This window comes from Vanellus vanellus (assembly GCF_965231255.1).
Source record: "Vanellus vanellus genome assembly, chromosome: 1".
NCBI lineage: Eukaryota > Metazoa > Chordata > Aves > Charadriiformes > Charadriidae > Vanellus > Vanellus vanellus.
Window position 1 is genome coordinate 68121840 of NC_138905.1, and position 26967 is coordinate 68148806.

General features: G+C 50.5%; 1 protein-coding gene across 1 annotated transcript; it reads right to left on the minus strand.

The window, feature by feature from the left end:
* Nucleotides 1-1635: 1635 nt before the first annotated feature.
* LOC309686185 (sodium- and chloride-dependent GABA transporter 1-like) lies at nt 1636-26967 on the minus strand (the record flags this gene model as incomplete). The annotated part of the gene is made up of 14 exons (XM_082498748.1): nt 1636-1740; nt 4372-4539; nt 5332-5432; nt 5854-5956; nt 6697-6828; nt 12270-12382; nt 13204-13328; nt 13628-13731; nt 15590-15724; nt 16937-17069; nt 17455-17564; nt 20606-20706; nt 21402-21533; nt 26727-26967. 14 exons carry the CDS (start codon nt 26965-26967, stop codon nt 1636-1638), a joined length of 1803 nt encoding a protein of 600 aa, XP_082354874.1.

Below are 26967 nucleotides of genomic sequence, written 5' to 3' on the forward strand. Positions count from 1 at the left end.
CTTCAGCATGTCACCTACAAGACCAGACCCTTTGGTAGGAAGCGTGAGTGGGACGTACCTTTTCTTGGACACTTATTTATGAATGTATTGATTCTGAGCTGAGCCTGGGAGCGCGAGCAGACATAGCGATGCTGTCAGGGTGCCGAGGGAGGGGAGAGACTAATTTGCACTGAGCCATGCTGTGTGTGCACACATGCGATGGGATGCTCATCAAATGCTCTGAGTACACAGGTATCTCCATGTGGGGTCATTGGGAGGCTGTCACAAACAGGAGCGTCACTGTCACACCTGCACATGGTGCTCTGATGAGCCATCTCCTTTCTCAAGGCTTTGTAACCAGGAAATACGCTGCTGCTTTAGGACTGCTCTGAAACACTTCCCAGCCTTCTCCAAGATGTTATACACTCCTCCAGCATCATCTACAAGAGCTGACGAACCCCTGTGATGTGTGTGCTGGGAGTCGGGACGTGCCAGCGCCAGCAGCTGGCTGGCTGTACAGGCACTTCCCAAGGGAAGTCAGCACTGGTTCACAGGGATAGGTTTAAGCATGGTGGCTACATCCCACCAGCTCCCTCAGGAGCTCCTGCCTTCCACCGACTGGGATTTAGGTGCTGCCACTTCCTGAAAAAGGTATAAGCAAAACCACCCGGCGGCACTATGCTGCATCTTACTGCTTTCCGCCCAGGGACACAGCCAGGGAGGGCGTTTGGCAGGAACTACCCTGTTTCAGTTGTGGGAGAGATTTGCACAATGCTGGAAAGTCTCCCTGTCACACAGCAGACCTCTTGCCTCTGCACAAAGCTGATTGCAGCAGAGCATGGTCAGTATAGAAGACTGGGACAGCCTCTAACAAAGAGGCCTCCACTTACCCTCTTAACTGCATTTTAGGGTCAGGGAGTGGCTACTGCACACAGCTGCAGAGGGCAGGATGGTCCAGAAGAAGATTGCCTACTCTGCTTAGGCTCTGGCTCACAGTGCCAGCCCCAATGGATGCAGTGATAATGGCCAGAGACTGCACAAGGCTGAAACATGGTGCCTGTGAGCAGCACAGACTGTCCTGATGCCCTTTTCCAGTTTTGGGGTGATGTCCTACAGCTACCAGCATGCTGGACTCCTCGCTGGAATCCCTTGTTCTGCCACATCCCCTCTAGTGATACATTTGCTAGTGTTGGATTAGGCTAGATCAGTCAACAACAACCTAGGTCTGAACCTGGTGTCAGCTGGCTCTCCGGGGTGACAGCCCAGCTGCGTGCTATGGGATGCTCTGCGAAGATTCACGTGGCAAGGCAAGAAGAAGAAAAGAGAAGTGGTCAGCGATCAGTCTAAGCTCTCTAGACACATCACCTCTCATCAGGAGAAGGAAGACCTGGGTACCGGCTGCTCCTCCCTGAGAGCCTGGACCAGGATGTTGCAGGATGAGGACAGTCACCTCACAACACCCTGGTGTCAGCTCGTGCAGGGCCTTGGTAAGCCAGGCCAGGAGGAAGAGATGCGAGAGAGTTCCTCCGCCAGGTCCTCTCTTCGACAAGCAAAAGCCACCACGGAGCTGGGGACAGCGAGCTGTGCCGGAGGAGCTCGAGGGATGACATGGCACGAGCAGCTACAGGGCAGGGCGAGGAGGTCCGGGCTCTCCTCCTAGACAGCGGCATCCAAGACCCTCCCGTTCAAGGATGTCTTCGGCTGGAGGCCATTGTTCTGAGCGTGCACCTCTGGCTTGGGCTGTGTCATCTGCTGCAAACGCTGCCCGGGAATGAAGGGAGAGAGTGTGTTAGTCGTGGGACAGCTGGGACACGGCAGCGGTGGAGGGTTGGGACCCCTGACCCCGAGCTTCAGAAGTGGCCCCAGTTACAGGGCAAGGGGACTGTGCGTGTGGCAGGAGTTATTGTTCCAGCACCATTGCTCAATCCACCACAAGACTCTGCAAGTCATCTTTGCTTTGGTGCTGCCCACAGCACAGCAGCTCCTCCTTTTATCTGAAATACGGGGGTCACCCTTATAACACAGGCAAAGGGTTACCGGGCAATACCAGCTGCGACAGGGCCGAGACCTGCAACGTCACAGGCTTCAGAGCCAGACCCGTTTTCCCATAGTTTCCATAGTTTTTCAATGAGGGTTGATTACAAAGCTTTACTAACTAGGTACCACAGGCTGACAAGGTTACACCGCTGATGCAGATCAGACCGGTCCGCCTGCACAAACCTTTGCACCAGCAGCAAATCCTGTCACCCTGAGCTGATCGAATGAAAACTGCAGAGCCGAGTAAAGTGATGCAAGAACCCAAGAAAATATGGTGGGGCAAGTCATTACTTGGAGGCGTGTGGACTGAGCATCGGGGGTGATGGAGAAGAATGAATAATTTTTGCCTGTCAGGGAGGGACTAACGCTGCAAGTTGCAGAAGAGAAGGCAGAGGAGGATTGAGCCTGACCTGAATAGACATCACTAAGTCAGGAAGAAGCTCTTTCCAGCAAAGGGAAACAAGCTCCTGCTCTCCAATACCACTGAAGTGGCTGTTGCTGGGTGAAGTCCCTGAAATGTTTACTGAGCTGCTTCTGCCATTCATGATCTTTTTTTTTTCCCCCCTCACATTCATGCTCAGTAGGATCAAAATGACTTGTAATCTTTTCTGTCTGTCAAAACCACTTTATTCAACATTGGCATCTAATTTCCCTCCAGCTCCAGCTCTATTACAAACTAATCCAGGATCTGTGCATATAAGAGGCCAAAAATTCTCTCCATCTCTCTGATACCGACACACATGCACACAGAGAAGCCTATTTTCTTCCTGCTGCCATCTGCTGCTCACTCCTGGGTCTATGAACAGTGGGGAGGAGGTCTGGGTCTCTTGGTGTGTGGGGGTGCTGTTAGAGGGAGAGCGGGACAGAGACGGTGCACAGCAGCCTCTCATGCTGCTGACTGGCACTGGTTTGCATGAGGTGCCGAGGGGATGGGGGAAACATGCTCATGAGCTGCCCCTGGATGCCAGGACAGGCTTTGACCATCCCTAGGGGAAAGAGGATTGAGCCTAAGCAACGGGTTGAACCCATCTCTGTATTTGCAGTCTTCCCTTTTCCAGCTCGTATTATGAGAGGATGAGGAGCCCTCGAAACAGCTGAGAAAGGACGTACTGTTGGAATTGCCACTGGCCCTCAAGACAAAATGGCAAGAACCTAAAGTCAACCTCAGATGACAGACCAGAAAACTGAAAGCAGATCTGAGACACCAAAGCCACCCAGTTCTCCCACCGGAGCCCATCCAAATGGAGAGCTGGGAGGAAGGAAAGTGAAATCCACCTGCAACTTGACCTCAGAGGTAGAGAGCCTGAAGCTGACTTCAGTCCAGCAATTTCAGCCAAAACATTTCTGAATTAAACATTATTCAAAATACAGTATCCATGAAGTAAACTCAGGGGATTTAGATGGCGTCTGGTGGCTGTTGCAGCTGAGCTGGGAAAGCCATAAATCAGCACCCCTGTGGTGACTTCTTACACCTGTAGCTCACAGCAGACAGCACTGAGCCAGGGACTTTGTGCACAGTCCTCTCAAGACTGAATGTCAACACTGTAAATAAAACCTTAACAGTAATTACTAGGTATGACATACAGAGACTCATGATTCACCGCTGCATAAAACCTTGCTCAAATTGTTTTAAAAAATGTTTTAAACAAGATCGGAGTTCTTGGTACTGTGGGTCCTGCATAAAATTCTGCATTGCTTCTTAACCCCTCATTCGCCGAGTGCCCTTTACAAAGCACATGACAAACTACTACTGTGCACGTTTGTCACTAGCGGGTCCTAGACCTGAGATATTTCAAGCTTCATGCTTGGAGGATGCTGACGTCTCTGCTAGACGTGTCAGGCAACCATGCTCAGAGCCAGGGACCGCTGGGAATTGGGATTTCTCTAGGTGAAGAAACCTCAAAGATTTCTTCCCGGTCTCTTCCAGGGTGCCAGTCCCTTGCACCAATGAGATATCCAGGGAAAGAGGGCTCCCTTTTTGTGATGGTGACAACACAAAGTTCAGTGAAGGACAACGGACTGACCTAAGGAGAGACTACCTGAAGGTCTACACACTTAGCCAGATGCCGCCAGCCAGCTGCTGCCTGGAAGTTCTCCCAGCCATTTAGACATGTTAGCGCCAAGTTGTGCTAGTAAGTCCTCTCCAATGAGCCTGTGCCACCAGAGGCCGTTCTCTGTGCTGGGGCTGATTTGAGCCCTCCTGGAGGAGAGGGTGCACAGAGCTCCTGCAGCACCAACCTGAAGCACTCGGACGACTTTGTCAGACCAGAGCCATCTTGGTTCTCCTTAGGCTTAGTTCAGTGGGGGGCTTACTCTAAGCAGAGAGCAGAAGAGGAGTGGTGAAGATGTTCGTACCTGCTGGAAAGTCCCCGTTGAGGTGAAGAAACAGTACAGCATGTATCCTGGAATCAGTACCATGGAGGACAGAGCCATAAGCCAACCAATGCCTTGTCCCCACGCAGGATAGATGTATTTTCCCAGTGTCAGAGGGGTCATTTCCACCACACTGAAGAAGAACACACCCTGGGAAAAGAGCACCAGCCATCACAGGTGAAGGCGAGCAAAATCAGGGTCCATCCATCCATTCTTTCCTTCACTATCCTCTTAGCTCCCAAGAGCCTTACAGCAACCTAACAGCTGCTTAAACTAGTCTAGATGCTCTCAGCCCACCAACTGGTAATTTTAAATCATTCCTTCCCTGACTATCCTGTGCAAAATATTGGAGCTGGAATACCCCCAATTTCTTTCTTCACCCCACTACTCAGACAAGTAGTGCCCCAACACCAGCTCCTAAGCAAGTTAGCAGCATCCTCACAGCTAGTCTCAGGAGCCTTCATCTTCCTATCATTGGCCTTCTCATGCCATTCTCTGTATGTCTGCTGGTAGTGCAGGAGCCAGCAAAGGCTAAATTGCTCTGCAGTCAGCTATACTACATTTGCTGAAGACTTTTGCTCTGACAAGCCCATCAGGGGCTGAGGCTGGATCTAGAGTAGCTGAGAGTCTTCACCAGAACTAATAATAGCTTTTTTTAAACCAGTAAATGATTTGCTTATCTTTTGGCATCTCAGAAAGAAGAATGAAGAACTGATGGCCTCATTTAGATTAAAACAATCATCTAGAGCTTTTCTTTATGGGTGATTTCCAGCAGGCAGAGTGAAAGAGGCTCTTGTATTACTTTATCTGTTTCAGGTCTGCCTAGAACCACCTTGTATCAGACCTATACTGGGATGAGAACATAGTGTTTCCCCTACAACCCATCCAAACTAAGAGGTCCTTCTGGATCCACTCCTGTAGATAAGATGTTTCTGTTGTTACCAGGCAGACAAGAGGAGTGAAGAAGGCCCAGCAGATCTTCCACCAGATGCAAGGTTTGTAGCCAATCATTTCTTCAATGTTGCTGTAAAATTTGTTCACACCTACAAGAAGAAATGAGCGTTGAAAAAAACATCCCATCTCAGCGCCACGGTCATCACCTCTTTTCACGACAAAACACAGGCCAGCCACAGCAAGGGGGTGAAAATGCTGTGGCATGAGAAGCATTAGGTGGAAGGGATGGGGTACAGGGACACAAAAGCAAATTCATGCTAGCAGCTTCCATGTTCCTGGTTTCCTCTTGAAGGACCAGAGGGCAGGACCATAGGAATCTGCCGGTTTGTGCAGAGGTCTTTGTGGTGGCCTGGAGAAGTGAGATGACAGCCTTCTGCTCCTGGTTTTCTGGAGTTATCAGCCCAAGCTATTTTCCATTGCAAAGTTTTCATTGGCTTCACTGTGGGAGGCTTTTGAAATAACTCACCATGCCCATGGGGAAAACAAAGGAGCAAAGTCTTTTGTGCTTACCATAACACCAAGAAATTGAGATGGTCTCAAAGAAGACAAGAAAGAGAAGACACATGCCACTGGCTGAGTAGTAGTCAAACAGCTTGAAGACATAAATGCCACCCTGAGGAGACAAAACCAGGGCCAAGGAGTTCAGTTATAGATTATGGTCAACAATATCAGCTGGCTGCTTGGATTGCTACTATCTGCGTCTGCTGGATTTAATGTTAATTTCCTTGGACAGTAGAGCCAGCATTGCAGTATTTCCACTGGAGTCTGGTTCCCAGCAGCAAAACCTGTGTGCTCTTGCAGACAGTTAGCCAGCCTGTTTAGGAGTGGCCAAGGGTGATGAGAAAAGCAGAGATGCACTAGGATTCCTTACTTTTCTCTGTTTTGGATGGAGTCACTTAATTTAGTCTGCTCTGCCTTCCCCCGGAGTTTTGTTGCCTTGCCTCCTCATGAACCTACAGTGCTCCACAAATGGTCTCCAGACCACTCAGCCCTCACCTCTGCACATATGGACCTTGGCTTCTGCCCCAGAGGTTCAGGGCCCCAACAGACTGGTCTTCTCTGTGTTATCTTAACCCTTTGCACCAAGTGTTCCCTCAGCTCAGGCTCTGTTGGCTTGAGCCCTTATTACAAATAGAAAAAACCCAAGCCAGACTGACAACAGGATGGTGGTAAAAATTATGGAGGCATCCCCAGTCACTTGAGACATAGCAGTAATGAGCAAGCCCATTTATCCAGCATTAGGATGGCTCCTGGGGGTGCTGTCACTTCTCCCAAAGCTTTTGGTGCTGCTGTGCTATGCCAAACTGACTAGAAAGGTGCTGTGAATGGAGGTACAAGCAAAGCTATCTGTACCTGAGTGATGTTGGAGAATCCAATGAGGTAAGAGATGAAACAGACTACTGCAATGAAGACCTTCTTCCTGGCTCTCAGGAGATGAGGATACTCATCCATCAGGGCTGTAATGAACCCTTCCACAGTGCAGAACTACGGGAGAAGGTATACACCAAAGACATATGTAAGTCTTAGCCTGACAACATCACCTCCTACATTTAACTCCAATATTGAGAGCCTCATTGCTTTAAATGCTCTCTTCAGACACTAGAAAATGAGGCATCTCTGCACAAAGTTGGTCCAACCCATCTTCTGAAAGTGCCTCTCTCCCTCCAGTGAATACAGAGGGAGCTAAAAGCGCCAGGGATAGATACCTAAAATTAGCTGAGATAAATCTGCACTTTCTGCCTCCCATGGAAAGCCTCCTCTTTCTTCCCCCGAACTCTCTAGGGCCTCCACCGCTGCCCTGCTCCCATATGCTACTAGGCTCTCTCTGTCCCAGCAATGTGTCCCTCTGCTGCTGGGACATGTGCAGGGCCTTGCTTGCTCTTCCTTTCCCATACGTGCTCTTCTCAGCCTATTGCAACAGTGCTTGTGTCGTTCAATGGTCTAAAACACTCCATAAGGAGCTGCATTACCCTCTGCCCAGTCTCTCATGCATGTGCATAATAACAACATCTCTGACTACCCAGTCCTTCACTTTATTTCACTTTATCAAGCACACTACAATAAGTGCACGCAGTACATTAAAAGCCCATCCTCATGGCACATGGTCGCTCTAGAGCTGAAAACACCTGGCTGGCTTGAGCAGTGCTATACCAGGCACAGTATATCAATGCTATCCGCACCATAACACGTAAAGAAGTCCCCATGAGTGTTACCTTCAAATCAGGTTTCCTACTAGTTCTGCCCTATGGCATAAGGACAGCTGGACTGTATATATGTGAAGTGCATCCTTCCCTCCTATTTCTTGTTAAATAGTGAGATTCACTTTTATATCTCACTGGCAGAAACCACTGGTAACATAGAGCTCTCAAGAGAGCACATCATGCCTCTAGCAAAAATACTGGGAAGTTTATGAGGGCATCAAGCTCCTAGTTTCCCCGGTCACCCTTAGTAAATCTACAAGCCAGTGCAATGAAAATGACAGAGGTTTCATTGCTCTTGGATGTCAGGGACCTCCCTGCCCCTGGGAAAGCGGGCTAGAAAGTGCTGGCATTTTTAGATTCAGCTTTGAATAGGGAGACGAGAGGAAAAAAACCCTAGAGTGGAGGTAGAGGTAGAGGTACACAGAGCAAAAAGAGCACCAGAGGGCTGGGAAGAGGTATGGAAGAAAAGCGGAGAGTCTGAGCCGTGCCTATAGCTGGGCAGGGATGGTGGAAGAGCTTGCACACCACTGGCTGCTGGGGCTGTCTTCCACGGGAGACAGAGCAAGGCAAAGGGTGATGTTTCTGGCCAGGGTTTTATATCTGCCCAGGGCAGTGCGTAAAGCCGGCGTTCCCAGAGCCTCAAAGCTCAACTGCTCCAACTCAGATTTTTAATGAGCTAAGCTTTTTATGTTGGACACAAGTGCTATTAAAGCACCTTTTGCCATTCAGGCATGGGTTAAGCTGCCTTTATATATAGGGAGCTCTTCACCCCATCCCACCCGGCTCGTTGTCTGGGAAGAGTCAGGACTGAGTTGGCACCACCGTGTGAAGAGCCGGCGTGACAAAGAAAACACTGTCGAAAGCTATTCCTTCCACATGGATGCTTGCCCTGGCACTGCCTGAGCCATGGGCAGGGCCAGGAGGTCTGGCACCAGGCAAGGCAGAGGGAGAAAAGGGTTCAGAGGGTGGCCAGGGGTCATCGGGGGCAGAGGGTGGATGTGAGGGGTGTCCAGCAGAGAAGAAGCGAAGAAAAAGACGCCTCAGGTAACAAGAGGGAGTAAAACCGGCAGCCCTTTGGTGCAGAAAGAGGGATCAAAGTCAGGGAAAGCACAGAGGGAAAGACAGGGAGATGGGTGATGGGGAACAGGGCTGCAAAGTGAGTTGAAGTCTCTTTTCCACCTATCAAAACGAAGCTGGTGTGTAATAGATGAAGTGGGGAACCAAGTGGTGGTATGCTGCTTTTTCTAGCCATAAAACAGGCAATGACCTTCATATCGTTTACTGAAAGTTGCCTCACACCAGCCTCAGGCTTGAGGTGATGTAGCCTGGAGGAGACTCACCTTTCCAACCCTGGGGACTGTGGCTCCCTGGCTGCCCTGGGGTCCCCATTTGCCAGCCTGCATACCCAACCTTGGATGCTCACACGAGATAAGTAGGCAGCTGAGTGAAAGCACGCTGCTTTCAGGAGCAGTGAGGATCTGGTCATTGTCATGCCTCCTCATCTCAGCCTTGCCCTGTGTGTGCACTTGTGCGTTAGGGTGGACACAAATATGTGCACCATCCACACACACGTACACTTCAGTCAGCTTTCCAAAAAGTTTCATTTTTCTCACCAACCATCTCCAGCCACAATTTTTAGCGTATATTCTGTTCTTCCTCGTGCCTCACCCCATGATACGGTTTCCCTCCTAAAGATTTTGTTTCCATTCACTTTTCTCCTTTGCTCTTTTTCCCCTTGAGGGGCTTAATCATTACACAAGCTGATGGGTCCCATAATCTGGGCTTGGTAGTCAATATAGGTGGCGCCTTGGTCTGAATGGAAGCCTGTCTCCCATCCTTTCCCAGTATCAGGGGTTTGCCATCCCCTCCCTGCCCCGGCCACGCAGAGCACCCTGACTGGGACCCACAGGCCCGCAGGGGGGATCGACCACAGCTGCCAGATGTGCCGCAGAGAGCCACGGGAGTGGGTCTCACTGCTGGCAGCTGGAATTCCTCATGAATAACCTGTGAGAGGCGGCCTCACATGGGACAGACGCAGGCTTGCAGTCACAAGGCTTGCTAGCTCCCCTGGGCAGAAAACGCCTGACCTGGAAACTGGTAGGTTAAAAGAAAGCATTAGCATATTATGCAAGAGGGTCTAGAGCAAGAGAGCTAAAGCCCTGATGGATCAGAGGCAGAACGAACATTAAGGCACCCGAGCGGCAAGTGGGGGGCGCAGGAGGGAGGCGCGTGTCTGTCAATATAGGTCATTCATCCCGTTCAAGCAACTGCAGACGAGCAGGAGCACCTTGGCAGAAAGGGGCAGACGGAGCTGTGCTGCATCTGCGGAAGGCTCGTTATGGAAGCTAATGGACATGGGTGGACCTACTGCCACCATCGTTAAGGGGTTGGGGCTTGTCGCTGCGTTGCAAACACGGATCTCAGCCCTGCCTTCCTTCCTTAGCCGGGCTTCCGAACACCTCCGCTGTACCTACGGCCCCGTGCCCGGCTGGTGACAAGGGGCAGCCCCAGCACAGCAGCCCTGGGGGTGCAGGGGGCAAGAAATGCCCTCACGGGCCAGGCTGCTGAAAAAGGTCTGCTCCCCATCTGCAAATACCACAAACAATAGTTAATCAGCAAATAGCAAAAACTTCTCTCTCTTTTTTTTTTTTTTTTTTTTAACTGGGCACATCAAAATGCGTATGCAATTGCAGACGTTGTAGCCTGTGTTATTTGTTCTATGCGCATAAGCTGCCATGCTGTTAATTGTGGTTTTGATTGAATCAGGGCTCCAGCATGCAGACAGAAAGCTTCTTCACATGTATTTATCTCTGCTTTTTTAAAAGCTTGTTTTCCTTTTGATGCTTCACTCCTCCCCGCCTTCCTCCTTCTCCTCCAGGCAATGATAGCCCCCCACGGACTGCCTGCCCTCCGAGACGGGCTGTCAGAAGGGACTTGGAGAATTTCAAGTGGTATTTCAGAAGCAAATGCAGCAAATAAATTCCACACAGTGCTTAGAGGGCTTATTGTCATGTATCGAACTATTTACCAGCTCTGAGTGAATAATCCATGGAGAGTAATTTTTTTTTTTCTGTAAATGTAGCTTCTTTTGGAACATTTAGTCGTTATTTGAAATTATTTGCCAAATAATGTCTGTGGTATTGCAGATGTGAAATTTATGATGTGTTTATGAGAGGGTGCCATAATTGAAAACCAGATTTGGTCAATTAGATTTTCCTGGAAACCAGGTGTGACATTTCAGGAACAGGTCTGAGTCTGATTATGAACTAAACTTGGGTTTATGGACACTACCTGTAACCCAAGAGGACATCCATGTTGTACCGGTGGTTTGCACCACAAGGAAAGAGCACACGGGCACAGGGAAGGATGTGACAGACCAAGCACAGGCTTCTGAAGGAGCCTTTGAATCTGATGCACTCAAAAGGGAGGCACGCTGCAATTCGCTGCGTCACTGGGTAGCTACTTTCATGTTGAATTATCACAAAAAAAACTATCGATGCTTGTAAAAACCCAGAGACCATGATTATTTTTTTTTCTTTGTGAGGGCTCTGAGGGGGGGCAGGGCAGAGACCTTTTGTTGCATCCAGCTGCTTCCCCCTCAAATACCTCTTAAGACTTATCTGATGGCAAAGCGGACAGGGTAGCCAGGCACCAGCTTTTTTTTCCAAGGCATGGCTCCTTCCTTCTGCCAGGACCTACCTCTGCTCACCTATGAACCAGGCCAGGGTGCTTCATCAAGAACAACGCCAAAACACTGCATCAAACCACCATCCTCACACCACGGGGGGGCCCTAATTCAAATGACACATCACTGCTTTCCTCAGCGCAAGCTGTGGGTACCGCGCCAGAGCATTGGGTCTGGCTGGAGACTGGTACCTTGTGCAGAGATGCTCTTCCCAGCTCCTGGGAGTAGAGAAGGTGGAGACTTTCTACCCTAACCTATGAAAGTAAGCCAAAGTAACAACATTTTCTTGTCTCACAGGAAATGCCGTTTGGTCAAGGTGACACGGTAAGGAAATCCAAAGCATCCAAACTGAGCTTCTCACAAAAAACCCAGAGCTGTGATGATCACAAACTATTGTCATGCAGGCATGGAATGAAGAATTTAATACCGGTTTCCTTTCTTTCACATACCTATTTTGGGGGCGGGGAGAATCATGTCTTACAAGAACAAAGCAGTTATCACTTGAAAGAAATCTTTTTCCTTTTTCCCTTGCCCCAGAGTATTTTGGCAGGGATAATTTCCTGCTTGCTCTACTTAGAGCCTGTGAGCTCAGCTGCCAGGGTCACCCAGCAAGATGGGGACATGCTGTGCCCACGCAGCAGCACCGGCACTTCACTAGGGCCAAAAATTGATCTGAATGGAGAAGAGCTTTCCAAAGATTCTCTCCTCCTACAGGGAAGTGGTGATTGTCTTATAAGGCTGACTGGTTCTGTTGGGCTGCTGGAAGCTGGACATTACTCTTATTTTTAATTGGCAGCAGGACAACGACTGCTGCATTGGGCAGTGGTCAGATACCACCACACTTGCAGTATATGCCTACGTTAGGGAGGAGCGCAGAGGCGATGACCACATGGGAGCTTTTGTTTCATGCAGCTCCATCTCACCATGGAGAGTAAGAAAAGACCCTGCTCAGCACTGTCCCAAGGTGCAGAAGGGGACACCACCATCATGTCTGAAGATATCTTAGTACCTTACCCCGCTTTGTCCCTCAGGTGTCTCACCTGACTATCCAGACCCAACATCATCAGCATGGAGAAGAAGAGGATCGACCAGAGCGGGGACAGGGGCAGCTGTGTGACAACCTGCGGGTAGGCGAGGAAAGCCAGTCCAGGGCCTGTGGTAATGAAAAGTGGGATCAGCCCATGTTTATAAAGCCTTTGACGGGAGGTCTGAGCTAAGGGCCACAGCTGAACAGAGAGACAGTGATCGCAGTCAAGAATTGCAGATACTTAATACAGGAGCTAGAAACACCTGAGCCTTTGCCCATGACGCACCAACCCGGTGGGGTGCACAGGGAAGCAGGAATGACTGGAGAAATGCTTTGCCTTTTCTCTTCCTGCAAGCAAGAAAGTCATCAAATTACTGCTAGCAAATGGAGCTAGAACACTTTGCTAGAAAAATAAACTGATATTCAAAGCTGGTTATAATTTTCCTGATGTCTTGATGTCTTTTTTTTTTTTTTTTTTTCACATCACAAAATGCTATTTCTTGAGATAAAAGCTTTCTCTGCAAAGACAGCAATTTCAAAATATGTCTTTGTGCAAAAAGACACAGTCCCGTCTTGGTTAAAAAATTATTCTGAGGTTACAATTTCAAAATTTCACGTGGAAAAGGGACTCCAAATTTTAATCACATCTGCTGAAGACATAGGCAGTATCTATTCTCCATAGGCAGGCTTCGGAATGGCCTAAATATTTCACTGCAGCAAAAGCACATAAAACTTCAGCACTAAAAGAAGGTGAACATTAAGAGCAGGCAGAGATGCCCCTTGCAGCCAGAGCGCGACAAACATCAGCCACAGGTGCCTAAGACCCATCTTGGTGGGAGGGTGTGCAAAAAGGGTTGCACACTTGTGTCCTGGTCAGGAAAGTCCATGCTTGCTGACAACTTGCTCTCAAAGGTCACTGGTGCATTTGGACCTGGGTTTTTGCTTACCTGAGGAGGCCAGCTCTGAGATTGACTTCTTTGTGATGTGCGACATGAAGCCAACAATAGAGAAAATAACAAATCCGGCAAACACGCTTGTGGTGGAGTTTATACAGCAGACAATAATGGAGTCTCTGGAAGAGAGAAAGATAGAAAAGAAACCACCTGCAGGTCCCTGCCAAGAAGGCAGGAGCGACGGGTGGGGTAAGCAAAACTCCCAGCCCTGCCAAGGGCAGCTCCTGTGCCATGGAGAGGTAGCACAGGGGATGTGTTAAGTGTCCTGCAGGTGGGGAGACCCACGATGACGATCGCAGCTTGCCCCCTCGGGACCGAGGGGACGTCGGAGATCAGGCCCCCTAAACTCACCGTGACCCCCTCCCCTCACCCATGAGCACCCCACACCATGCAGGAGGCTGGAAAAAACCCAACAGACCTGTAGACGTTGTTGTGGAAAGTGTTGTAGCTCCCCAGAGCGATGAGGGAGCCCAGCCCCAGACCGTAAGAGAAGAAGATCTGTGTGGCCGCGTCCATCCAGACCTGCGGAGAAGAAGCCAGGGGAGGAGTGCAGCAGGAGAGACTCCATGTTGCAGATACATCTCCTGCAGCAGCTCAGTGCAGGGCTAGCAAGGGGGCTGGACGCAGACTGTGGGTCTATGGGCTTGGCCACCCAGCCCACTGGGGTGGTCAGGACCTCTGTCACTAGGGCCGTGGGTGCCTGGGGTGTTGGCTGCTGACCCAAGCTCCAAGGAAATGTTTGGGGCGGTGGCTGGAAATGTCAGAGATGCCACCTTGAAACCTGTAGCTGTGTTACTGCCAACTGCACTGAACACATCCGAAGAACACACTTTTTTCTGTGCCTTTCTGAACATCTCTCTCCAGGGTGAGAAAGGCTGAGAGATGGTGGTGCAGGCAGAGAGGAGCACAACGGAGACAGCTGGTGCATCCCCGTTTCACCTGCAGGGTGGTGATGCTGTGCCTTTGTGCCGCACGGACGTGGCCAGAGCATGCTGCCTCCCGGAGGCACTGCACGTCCCACAGCTCTGTGGGGTCAGCAGGGACCCTGCACCTCACCCCACGGAAAGGGGGCTGCTAGGGGCCTTTAACACAGGGCACCAAGTTGGGGATGTGGCATATGCCTCTCCTGCTTGCAGTATCAGGACAGAGCCTGCTAAAGAGCAATGGGTCCCCGAGGAGGAGGAGGAGGAGAAGGAGCAGGGGGTCAGCATTCTTCCTATGTGGCAAGTGCATCCTGGCCCAGCACCAGGCGCACATCCCCAACCCTCCGAAACCCATGGTTCAAGGCTGCTTCCAGGGATGGATGGGGATGAAGGAAGGGTCGTGCATCCCGTTTTCTGAACCATGTCCCTCAGCCCCCAGTGCAGGTCAGAAGGGGCTCACGCATCATCTGAATTTGTGAGTGTATTCCCGCTTTCTCACAAATGCCCCCCCCCCCCCCCCCCCCCGAGGGATGCTGCTCCCCTTGGAGTCCCACGTCCCGCGCTCACTCCCTCCGTTCCTCTTCTCTAGCATGTCTTTGATTTTCCAACATGGAGTTTCTTGTGCAAACAACTGCAGAGGACAGCTTGCAAAGCTGGTCCTGGTGCCTTAAGGGCGAAAAGCCTAGAAGGCACATGAAAAGGGGGCAGACTGTTCATTTCTTAATTGCATAGTATTTAAACAGCTTTTCTGATCTGGAGAGCCCTGTTTCCAGTGTTAGAGCCAATGCAGCTGGCAGTACAGTTACAGAGAGTTTCCTGCAAAACGGATCCTTGGGATCCCTCAGTAAATTATGTGTGTCCAGTTGTCTCTGCTCACCAGTGACTGGTGACCTCTGGAGCCACGGGAGCATCGCTGCTGCAAAAGGCAGAGACTGTGTCACCTGAAAAACTTTGCCCTTGCAAGACTCCATGCTCCTCCTGGGTATCCTCTGTGCTTCTGCTGATCAAGGCAACGTTACTGGCCACCAGGACTCATCTAAGCACTTCCAAAAATTGCCGCTGCGTGCACTGTTGTGTTTGTGTGGCTTCTGACCTCCCCACATCGCATTGTCCTTTCTCTGGGACCACCAGGTCGAGATCAAATCACCAGCCCTGGGATAATCAGTGAGATGAGGCATTCCCAGCCCGCAGGGGAGGTTCCTTCACTGGGGTAATTTCCCAAACCCCCACCCCATGAATAACACTGCTCCAGTACAGCAGAGCTGCTGCACAGATTTCCACCCATGAAGGGTCTGGCCTTCAGCTTTGTTTCAGCCTGTGAGGATCGTGACTGCTTGAATGGGGAAATACTCCATTTTATTTTATTTTTAATACTTAAAATATTCAAGGAAAGTGCCTGGGGAAGACTCATGTTGGGACAAGCAGGAGTTAAGAGCTTCCCGCACTAGGCTACAAACCTCGGAGTCGGAGAGCTTTCTGAAGTCAGGCGTGAGGTAGAAGAGGATCCCCTCCTTGGCTCCCGGCAGCGTGACTCCCCGGAAGAAGAGGATGAAGAGCATGAAGTAGGGGTAGGTGGCCGAGAAATACACCACCTGGAAAAGACACCATGGGTCAGAACCCCTCAGCCTGCCAATGCCCAGGGGCTTTTCTGCCCATGGTGGCATTGGGTCCAGTGTACGTCCATGCAAGAGGGTACAGGATCCCCACACACCGCCACTTTTGGCAGCGTTTCCTTGCATTTTCTGTCTCCCGTTCCCTCGCTAGTAATGTTTCTGGCTGTCTGAGGCTTCTCCCTGCCAATGACACGCAAGGACGCACTAATCACAAATGTAGCAGGCTAAAGTTTGGATGAATTGCCCAAAGACAAGTGAATTGCACAGGGATAAATTTAGTTCACGGAAGTAACCCCTTTAAGTCATCCCATCTTTATTTTACAGAACTAAAGCTCATATTTCTCTCGTCCGATGCATCAAGCAATATGAGTCGTCTTGACTCTGCTGCTTGCTCTTCAGCATTGTTTCAGGGACTGGCAGGTACGTGCCATCCCTCATCACGAGGCCCGTACCGGCAATCACCAGGGCTTTGCTGTGGCTGCGTAGCTCAAACCTGTTTGAGAGCCACTGGGGATGTTAACAGCTTAGGTGACCTGTACCTGAAGAGCTTCTTTCTGATCTCTCCTCTAGATTATTCCTTTCATAATATTGTCCCGCTACACCATGCTGTGCTCTAAATAACACATCTCAGTATCTCAGCATCACTGTTTAACTAAACTAAGCAATTACCTTTCCGCTATGCTAGCCTGAAATGCTACACAGTGGATAACAACCTCTTTCTGATCTGCAGGTCTCCCACCAATACCTAAAGGGCAGCAAAAAAATTTTCAAAGGAGGTGGTGAGGTTTCTTTCCACCGGCAGCATTATAAGACACCATGATTTTCAAAAGGGGGAGCCCAGAAGATGCCTCGCTCTCTCAAAGGGCTGTCCCTAGGTGGGAAATGTATGTAATCTCTGAAAATCTCTTCCCAAGTCCTTCAGAGAGCCTGAGCGCTCAGACCCATGACTTTACAGGGCAGAGTTATTCTCTATGCTTAGAATGAAAATTACCATAAACACAGTAGCAATTTTTACAACCATGAAAGGTAAATGCCAGGAATTTGACAGCATCTACCACAATTCTGCCTCAAAACACCATAACCTTAGTTACAGGCGGCCAAACAAAACTGAGTCCAGAGGTCATTTTGACAGCCGAGACCCGAGCGCGGCAATGAGAGGCGCTGCTGACACACCTGGTCCTCATGCCATACCTTGCCCGTCCACTCCACGCCCTTCCAGATGGAGAAGTAGACCAGCAGCCAGGCCAGGGCCAGTGTGCCAGCCAGGGGCCAGCGCACGGCGCCGGGCTCCCCCAGGCCCCCAGACATCTGGTGCATGTTCCTCCTAGGGGTGGGAGAAGTTGCATTAAAGGGAAGTCCAACTCTTGGGGGCAGAGGGACTGGAGATCCTGGAGGTGGCAGGAGGGCGGAGGGCCAGGTGCAGACAAGCGTGAGAGCCCGCAAACCCCGAAAGGGACCTGAGGCTCATTGTGATGGGATGAAGGAAGGAGAAGAGAGGCGGAGAGGCTGTTATCCCCTCTGTCCATCTCACCTGTGCCTGCACAGGACACCACATGCCCATGCCCACCCTGGCCAACAGCTGGCTCTGACCCCTTCTTGCCAAGGCTGCCCAAGGAAAGGTGCCAGCGGGCACGGCCACAGCCCTGGCAAGCAGGAATGATGGCCGCGGCGAGGGGGAGAAACCTGGTGTAGGCAGGCTGTGGACGTACTCCCAGAACTCGGTGACAGCGCTGGTGAGGTTGGTGGTGTCTTCCAGGGAGTAGTTGGAGAAGCAGCGGTCGGTGTTCCAGGCGTTCCCACAGCTCTGCCATGGCAGGTTCTGCACCGGCACAGGGACAGCAGGGTTATCATTAATGTGTGCTCTCCGAAGGACAGTGGCAAGAATCAAAGTTTGTCTTCTTTTAAACTGAAACCCCTTTTCTTTTTGCAAAGGGGATGGGCGGTTCCTCTGGATGGGCAGGAACCTTGCAGCCAAAAGCATGACATGGTTTTCTGAAATAATGATAAATTGGGACATGGATTTTCCAAGAAACAATATCACGACGTGATTAGGGCAATGCTGTAGCTCTAATAAAATGTTAGCAATTCCCCAGATAGAAAGCCATTTTCAATTTACTGTTGGTAATTAATAGCTACTAATTAAAATAGGGGGTATGTTGTGTCTATAATCATTGCAGCGTTTGGCTAGTTTCATTCAACAAGTGGTTGGACTTTACTGCACAAAGAATAAACACTGATTTGTTTCTTATCTCTCATGAATACCAAGCTTCCATGCTTAAAAAGCCACGCGGCATTGAGAATGAGGGCTAACGCTTTGTCTACATGAATAAACTACTGTAACATAAGCACAGGGGCGAATTTAAAGCATAGTAGCTATTTCATGCTGTCCCCTGCCCTGATTGTAAGCAGGACAAAGGGATTCCTGGGAGGTGTTTATGCCGTAGGTAGCAGTGTGACAGCAGCACACCGCTACAGATTTAATAGAATCAGCTCCGGCACTGCAAGCGATGAAACCACAGCGTCAGGGGCTCTGCCAGCATGCAGGAGAACTCGCCCATGCCGTGTAGTGCCATGGCTGAGGCAGCCCAACAAAAGCAGCTCAGACGCATCTCCATGTGCAGCAATCTCATTTCCCGAGTGCAGTGCATGTAGATAAATGCAGAACGGCTATTCTGGATGATTTCTTTCTGCAGATAAGACCTCAGTCTCCAGCTCAACAAAGCTTTAAGAAGATGTTTGTATCTATTCCTATTCATCCACGAACACAGACCCCTTTGGAAATATTATCTGTGTTTTAAGTGCTTTTTGGCATCAGTGCCTTTAAGTGCTGCCTTGTCCCCCCACCTAAATCACTTCACTCCAGCAGATGATACCTCCTAAGGGGCACGCTGGCTTGGCAGAAGGGCTATGAAGGGGCAGGTGGGGACACCCTGGTGGCCACCCAAGCTGTTTGCACCCCCCCAGTGATTTCATTGCGGACTCGCTGATTGCACTGAAGCAAATGCAACGGCTCAGGCAGCACCGCACAGCAGTCCTTCAACCAAGCAGTTTGCACATCAGAGATGCTGCGGCAACTCTTATAAGGAAGGGCAGGCAGGGGGACGGTTTGTTGCTGCTCCATTTCCTCCGAATTTCACAGGGCAGAAACTGCAGAAGGCAAGCTGGGTTCCTACTCAGGTTCAAAACACTCCTAGCCAAATTTAGGAGGAATGGGAGACAGGCATCAGCCTAGCTTTTTGATTTGCACCTTGGCTCCTTTGGGGAATCTGGAAGTATCTCTGGTAAAAGAAAGGGCCTTGAGCTGAACACCTGGAGCTGTCTGTGTAGATACGAGCATTGTCATCAGTCAGGTCTGTGACACCTGACTGTACCAAAGCTTCATCCTAAGATGCATCCTGCCCAGGGCGGAACAGGGGTGGGTTCCTTTAGGGTAGACTTTTGTTCATTTGAGAATCCCCCAACGGTGCAGCTAATCATCCACGACAATTTTGTTCTGCACCTAGGAGCTTACAGTGGGTATTGGCAGTAGAAGCACAGCTGGGAATGCCAAACAGAGTATTTTAGCTAAAGTCTTGATAGATACTTGAAATCAAACAAAACATGAAACTGGATGTACAACATTCACAACAGCATTTCAGGGTTATACCTAAATGAAAAAAGACTCCGTTCAAAACATGGAGTTGATGTCTATAAGGCTGCAGGTTGCTTAGAGAGTTAAGGGAGCTCTTCCCAGCTGCTGGGCTGAAATAAATCACTCAGCTACCAAGAAGTTAATGTGAGGTGTGATTCTAACCTTGTATGGTAGAAGACCCTGCTATGGGAAAGGAACTGGGCTCCTCAGTTCAAGAATGACACGGAACTGCTGGAGAGGGTCCAGCAAAGGTCTACGAAGATGATTAGGGGACCGGAGCATCTTTCTTATGACGAAAGGCTGAGGGACTTGGGTCTTTTCATTCTGGAGAGGAGAAGACTGAGGGGGTTTCTTATCAACACTTATAAATACTTAAAGGGAGGGTGCCAGGGGGATGGGACAGTCTTTTGTCAGTGGTGCCCAGTGATAGAACAAGAGGTAATGGGCACAAAATAGAGCATTGGAAGTTCCATCTAAACATGAGGAGGCACTTCTTTACTTTGAGGGTGGCAGAGCACTGGAACAGGCTGCCCAGAGAGGCGGTGGAATCTCCAACTCTGGAGCCATTCAAAACCCGCCTGGACGCCGTCCTGTGCAACCTGCTGTAGGTGACCCAGCTCTGGCGGGGGGGTGGGACTAGATGATCTCCAGAGGTCCCTTCCAACCCTGACCATTCTGTGATTCTGTGATAAACCACAATGCCAAAGTACATGCTAAGGGACAGTCACAAGCAGATATCTAAATCCTTCTGGATCATTTTCCCATCAGAAAAGATCCTCGGGATTTCATTTATCAAGAGAAGTGTAAATGAGGACTAATTAAGTTCAGGACTGAGTCCTGGGTAATAAGAACATGTTGTGACAAAACCCGTTGTGGAAATGTGCAGCTCTTAGATTCACAGAATTCTAGAAATATGACAGAGACATAGGGTAGGTTTTAAAGACTGATGTGAGTGGGGAACAGTTCCCAGAGAAGGAATGGGACCATCCCCTCCAGAGGACAACCGTCTCCAGAGGACAAGCATCAGTACTCATCAGCACTACAAGACTGCCTTCAGGGTTGATGAACCCCTTTGGGAAGGGTCCAGCAGGGTGCTGACAAACACTCTTTGCACAAACTGCAAGTGGTTAGTGCATGGTTTGTGGCATAAACAACTCCTCCCCATAAAAGCAGGGAGTAAGGACGCAGAACACAGCCAATGCCATGCCGTAGACATGTCTGTGACTCACCGCGGTGAAAGAGTTGAAGAGATAGTAGAGAGCCCAGGCGATGATGACAATGTAGTAGATGTTCAGCCAGAAGGAGAGAACCACAGCTGCCAGCCCCACTCCTGCGAACGAAAGCAGAGAGCAGCATCAGTCCAGGTCTCTGATGCCCAGCTGGGCTCACGGACATCAAAACCAGTTTTGTGGCAGAGCCAGAAAAAGCGGACCGGCTCATCAACACAGCACCTGATACAGCTACGCTGAACCGGTCAGCAAGGGAGACTTGTTCCCTCACATCTCTCACCCGCCCATTTCCACTGGGTGAGCAGTGTTCCCTTTCAGCATGCTACAGGTGCTTTAGGGACAGAGCTCTGTGAAAACAGGATCTGGTCACTTCCCAGGCAGAATCGCCTCTTCCTACATGCAAGGCATTTCTGAATCACCACTGGATTCCAGAATGCTGCTGCTCCAGACACGGCGACAGGTTGACGTCCCCTATTGACAGCTTTCCCATGCAATTAAGTGAGCCGCACAGGGAGGCTTGGGGCAGGTCTTCTGCAACCAGAACACCTCCATCACAGTCCCTGCTGCTCATAAAGTGCATTGTCACCATGCAAGATGGCTTGAACAGAGCACAGTGACGTTAGGGACTGCAGACATCAGGGTAAAGGACAGCTTGATAAAGACAGAGGAAAAAAATTCCCCTCAACCTCCCACTCCATCCCAGTCACCACAGATTTGCTGATTTGCTTCCCAAACCATTAAAGGGGTTTTGTCTGTAGTTACGTACTGTTGCCCTCACAAACTTACAGTACAGTACCTTTAAACATGGGTGCTAATTTCCAGACTCCCAGACCGCCAACAGAGGTATACTGGCCCAGAGCAGTTTCCAGCAGGAAGAGAGGAATCCCAGCAAACACCAGAGTCAGGAAATAGGGGATGAGGAAGGCCCCTGAAAGAAGGAGCGGTGTTATCAGATGGCTCCCCGTTTTACTGAGAAGTAAATGCCTCCAGATGTGGTTTCTTGCTCCACAGCACCCACGTGGTGATGAGCACACTTGCTCGGAGGCGACAGTTTGCAACTGGAGTTGGTGTGTTCAGTGAGTCTCCCATTGAGATCACCACTGCCTTCCCCTTATCTGTTTCTATCGCTATGGATATATATGTATCATATATATTTATATACCGGCATCACCAGCTATGTGATGCCAGCCTCACATAGTTGTTAGATATTTAGGCACTGCTAAGCCAAATCTGACAACAAACCCAAAAGCCTGGACACTGATATCGGTAACTTGTTCTCGTTGATGTTTTCTGTCTTACCTGCAGCAGCTCCCAGTTCTTCACCTTGAGGGAAAAGGGCACAGGAATGCCTGGCATTGCCCAATACTTTCTTTGTTTATAGCTATTTCAGTCTTTTAAGGAAACTGTGGCTAAGACTGTATTTGCTCTTGTAACAGCCCTATACATCTCCCCATCCTTGTTCAAGGTTTTACCCTTAAAATTCCTGGTGAAAACATTATTCTTCTCTATGGACCCTATGGAAATCATCTCGTCACTAGAAATGAGGTAGTATAGCCATTCACTAGAGATATTACTTGCACCTTGTTATTAGAAAAGCAAACAGAACAGGAGAGCCTCGCTGTGTGATTTGAAGGCTGTATGTGTTTGGGTCATCCTGACTTCTAGGACTTGGGACAAAGCTCATTTTCCAGCTTCCGCGTGTATGCGCTGGAGCATGCCGTCATTCCTGAGGAGGACAAACTCTTGCAGAAGATGCCAGCTGGGGACAGAGAGAGGACACTCCATTTGCTCAGAAGCAGCTGGCCATGTCTGGGACAGCACCGGTTTCTGCGCTAGCTGTAGGGCCGAGCTGTCAGTCCGAGTCTTCTTCTCCCGATATTAGTGGGAAAGCACACACGGAGCCAGCGAGCAAAGCCACTCTGGAGAGCTGCATCCCAGCTTGCACCTGGCAGAGCCAGGCTCCAGCAGCTGCTCTCTGAGGGCAGGGAAGCAGTGAGGCACAGCCAGGGATGCTGGCGCAGGGGACACCCAGCTGGGGACGCCTGCCTGCCGAGCGGGGAGCTGAGCCCAGCTGGGAGAGGAAGGCGCCAGCACCCGGCATGGGAATCCGTGGGAGGCAGCGTACAAGAGGAGCTGGCAGCGGGTGGCGGGGAGAAAACATGCCCCGGGCCAGCAGCTCGATGACCATGAGCTTGGATCACAAGCTGGCGTGGAAGCGCAGGCCCTCGGCTTCACCAGCAGCCTGGCGCGGAGGAGCGAACAGCTACGAGCATCGCTGTGGGAGGAGCGCTGCCCACTCGGCATCCTCCCCTGCGCTCTCGCTGGCCACCGCAGCCTGCAAGGGCCAGCCCTCTAGGAGCCCTGCGGGAAGCCAGGGGCTGCTCCGAGGACACGGATGATGCCTCGCTACCGTTGTGCCTCATTGTAGAGCTTGGAGACTGAGCTTATCAGCAGTCACAGTGCCTTGCTTGCTTCTGTGCCAGCAGTTAATGAAATTTGGCCACAGCCCTGACAATCCTGCATTTTTCATCTAAAGCAGGCCAGGAAGGCTTGTAGGTAAAAGATTTTATCGGACTATTGAGGAAAAAAAAAAGAAACAACAAAAAAACACAGACAAACTTTTGGACCCAGGTCATTTATCCTGGCTTTACGAAAATCCTCTAGAATAGGGGAAAATCTATAAACCAGACCTCAGCCTTGAACTGAGAGCTGTTGGCAATGACACTGCCACTCTGGAGGGTCAGGTCCCCGAGCAGGCATGGATAACATCCCCGGGTGCTGGACAACCAGAGGGGAAATCAATTCTGAAATCTATACCTAAAGTTTGCATGCCTGTGCCTAAATCCTTGGCACAGAGAGAAAGGGATGTCCTTTAATCTCTGGCCCTGGGTGGGCTGCTGAAAGGTCTGGTTCCGTTCCCGGGGGCTGCTACAGATGATTGTGTGTGACTTGGGAGAGTCCAAACCTGCCTCCAAAGTCCACGGGTCAAAAGAGGTGATGGTGCTGGTCCTGCCCTGCCTGCTCAGGGCACTGGCCCTTGGAGACAGGGAAGGATCACGCAGCGTGTGGCTCTCCCTGTGTAGCCCCAAATCCTCCTGCTGTCTCCATCTCCTAACGCCATACAGCAAGGAATAATAATTAATCCTTTAAAACGGTGAACACTGCCCACGGATCAAAAGTTGAGCATTACAAGCTGTTACATGCCGTTGCTTGGAGTCTCGATGTGTAAATGAGAAATGCATGACGCTTATTTAAAGAAACGTTCTTCTCTCAAGTTATTGGAGCTCAGGATCTCACAGACAATTTTTAGCGCCTACTGAGCCGCATTTAGAGTCAATTTAGAGCCCGGTAAAATCCTGTTGACATCAGAAGGACTGCATGAGGTTAGAAATCAAGTGTAGAGGCTGGAGCGTTAGTCATAGCTGGGCACATTCGGCTGCGTGCAGGGCCAGCAGGGAGCCCAGGCATCACTCTGGGCAAAGCCCGCTCCCCGCAGCGGATGGGCTTTGCGCTAGGCTGCCGTACACTGGCTGAATATCCCCTAATTACGTGCCTGATTACAATGCCGAGCAAACCAGCCGTGAGCTGATACAATGTGACAGCGGTAAGTGAGACGACAATATTTCCATTCAGTTCAATTTGCCTGTGCGTAATGGAAGCAGCCCACACGACCCAGGAGCCTAAAATTAGAGTCCCCCACCCACGGTCTGCTCTGCTCCGCGGGCGCCTCCGTCGGGGCAGAGCCAAGACGGTGCCCACCCGATTTGCGAATCAGATGCCTTTGCGACCCTTCCCGGCTGCTCCGCATCGGCTCCCAGTGACGCCGTCGTGCGTCAGCTTCTCCTGCCCGTCTCCGGCATCCACAGCCTCCACTTCGCTGCTCGTTATTGCCGGCTGCGGGAGCAGCCAGACCGGGCAGGGGGGGAGAGGGATGAGGGATGCAGGCTGCCACAGACGGCACCAAGCGGCAAGCGAGGCAGGGCGTTTGAGAGGAGGGAGGCAACCCATTCCCGCCTTTCATCTGCCCGGCGTTTTCGCTCGCAGCCGGCTGATGCCTCTGCGTGCCTGCAGCTGCCGGGGCAGAGATCGCCCTCTGTGCCTTTGCTAATGCTAATAATAGCGCTCTGCACCTCCACAGCACCCTCCATCCTAGGATCTCAGCTGACTTTACAAATAGGATTGATTTCAGCTTCAAAACACCCCTCATGCAATTATAGATATCGTCATCCCCACCTTTACACATGAGGAGGCAGAGCCACGGGCAGCATGCATCCAGCGCGTTTGAGGTGGCGCAGCAATCACAGGCAGAGACTGGGCTAAAAACCCGTGCTGAGACTTAGCCATCAGGCTAAAGTTGTATGAGGAGGGCTAGTGTGGTCAGGTGCCGGAGTGTGGCTAGGTAAATATGGCAGACCCACACCGTGGCTCTGGCAATGGTGGCATGGGCTCCTGTAAGTGGACCTGATTCCCATAAACCTCACCCAGCTCAGCCGCAGGCTCGTGCCTCTGCAAGAAATGGCACACTGAAATAGAAATCTTCTTGTCCGTATGGATAATGGTCTGGTCTCCCAACGGGGCTTGACCCACGTGCTTCAGAGAAAGGGCCAAGACCCTCCTAAGTGCCATGAAACTACATGGACAGACGGCTGCAGGGAGCTAGACCCCTCTCCTCTTTCCCAGGGTGGGAGGAGAAGAGCATCCTACATCACCTATGGCACGGACAGCAGAAGTGGGCTGGCAATATGAGGACAAGTCATGAGAGCCAAAGACAAAGTGGGTTTTGACAAGGGAATTCTAGACAAAAAGAAAGGAAAAAAGATGTGGAGAAGAAGCATGAGAAGAGACCCTCAGAGCAGCGTGAACGAATGTGGCGCTGGGGACAGGGACTCTGGGCAATGAAGAGCTAAGAGGGAAGCAAAAAACAACATAGGAAGACTAGCAGGTGATACTAAAATTATATACACAGCCTCAAAAGTGAGGCAAAGGGGTTTGGACTTGTGTGGGAAATCTAAGAAATGGTTCAAGGAGGTGAGCAGCACTTCAGGGGGGAGGGAAGGTTATTTTAGTAACAGGCACAAATAATGAGAGAGCTGGGCATGGCGGGGGAGGAGAGCGAGCCTCTGCTCTACTGACACCAAAGCAGCTCACGCTCTCCTCCACAAAACCATCTCCCTGACAATGCTGAAGAAATAGCGCCATTTTAGAGGGGAGCTGAGGCACAAGAGTGTATTTTCTGACTTGATCCAAGACATGCAGAAAGTCTGTCCCCGGGCAGGGAGGGACCTGATCTCCCAGATGTCTTGATTTCTAACCCAGCACTGTTTCCCCATCTGCCTGCCTTTCTCTGGCCTTGCAATGGTTTGACAAAGTCTCAGCTGAGGACTTGTAAGGAAAGGATAGTAGAATAAAACAAGCTGGTGTTAGCTGTCCATAGAGGAGGGCACTACTATGAGCTGCATCGGTTCCTGTAAGTCCTTTGCCAGCTGCCTTCTCTTGTGGCCTCTGTTTTCCAAACATTAGGATGGAGATGATAACTCCGACCCTTCTCGCAGCACTGTAGTAAGTCAAAGCTCATTTCCTTCCACAGATGATGCCACTTACCTGTGCCTGTGAACGTGTATGTACATATGTATACATGCCTGTATATATGTCTACATGACCTTGCTATGTTCCATGCAAAGTTTCTAACCAGAACTCCACAGACACGTGACCCAAACTCAGATGCAAAGCTGGTACCCCTTGAGAATACACTAGTCTGAAGAGAAACCCATCATTAGCAGATATAAACTGATTTCCCTGGGAATGCTCCAGCATCCAGCTGTGTGCTTATGTGCATAGCTCTCCTCATAAATAAATAAGGTGCCCAGACACTCTTTGTTGTAGCCCTGAAAATTTGGACTGGAGAAGCCTGACAAAACTCAAACTTCTTATTATATTTCTTTGGGCTGCTCCTTCCCAACTTGCACTTGCTAGTAAAGCCTACAGACTGTGGGAACTCACATGGTGAGAGAGTGCTCTCAGCCAGGGGACCAGCCGCTTGCCCAGACCTGCACCAAACTGAAGCCCATTATGAGAACAAAGCTGCTCAGGGATAAGTGCAGGTACAGTGCGTTTCTCTCACCTCCTCCATTCTTGCCGCAGAGATAAGGGAAGCGCCAGACGTTGCCCAGCCCAATGGCATAGCCCACGCAGGACAGCAAGAAGTCAAATCTCCCCTTCCAGGACCCTCTGTCTGGTATCTCCTTCTTCTTCTTCTTGGTGCTCACGGCCTCAGGGGTGATGGGTTCTGACTCCTCCAAGGCTGCCTGCTTCACCTCAGAAGGAGAGCTCAGCTCCACGGAGGTGTTGTCCATCTTGCCCAT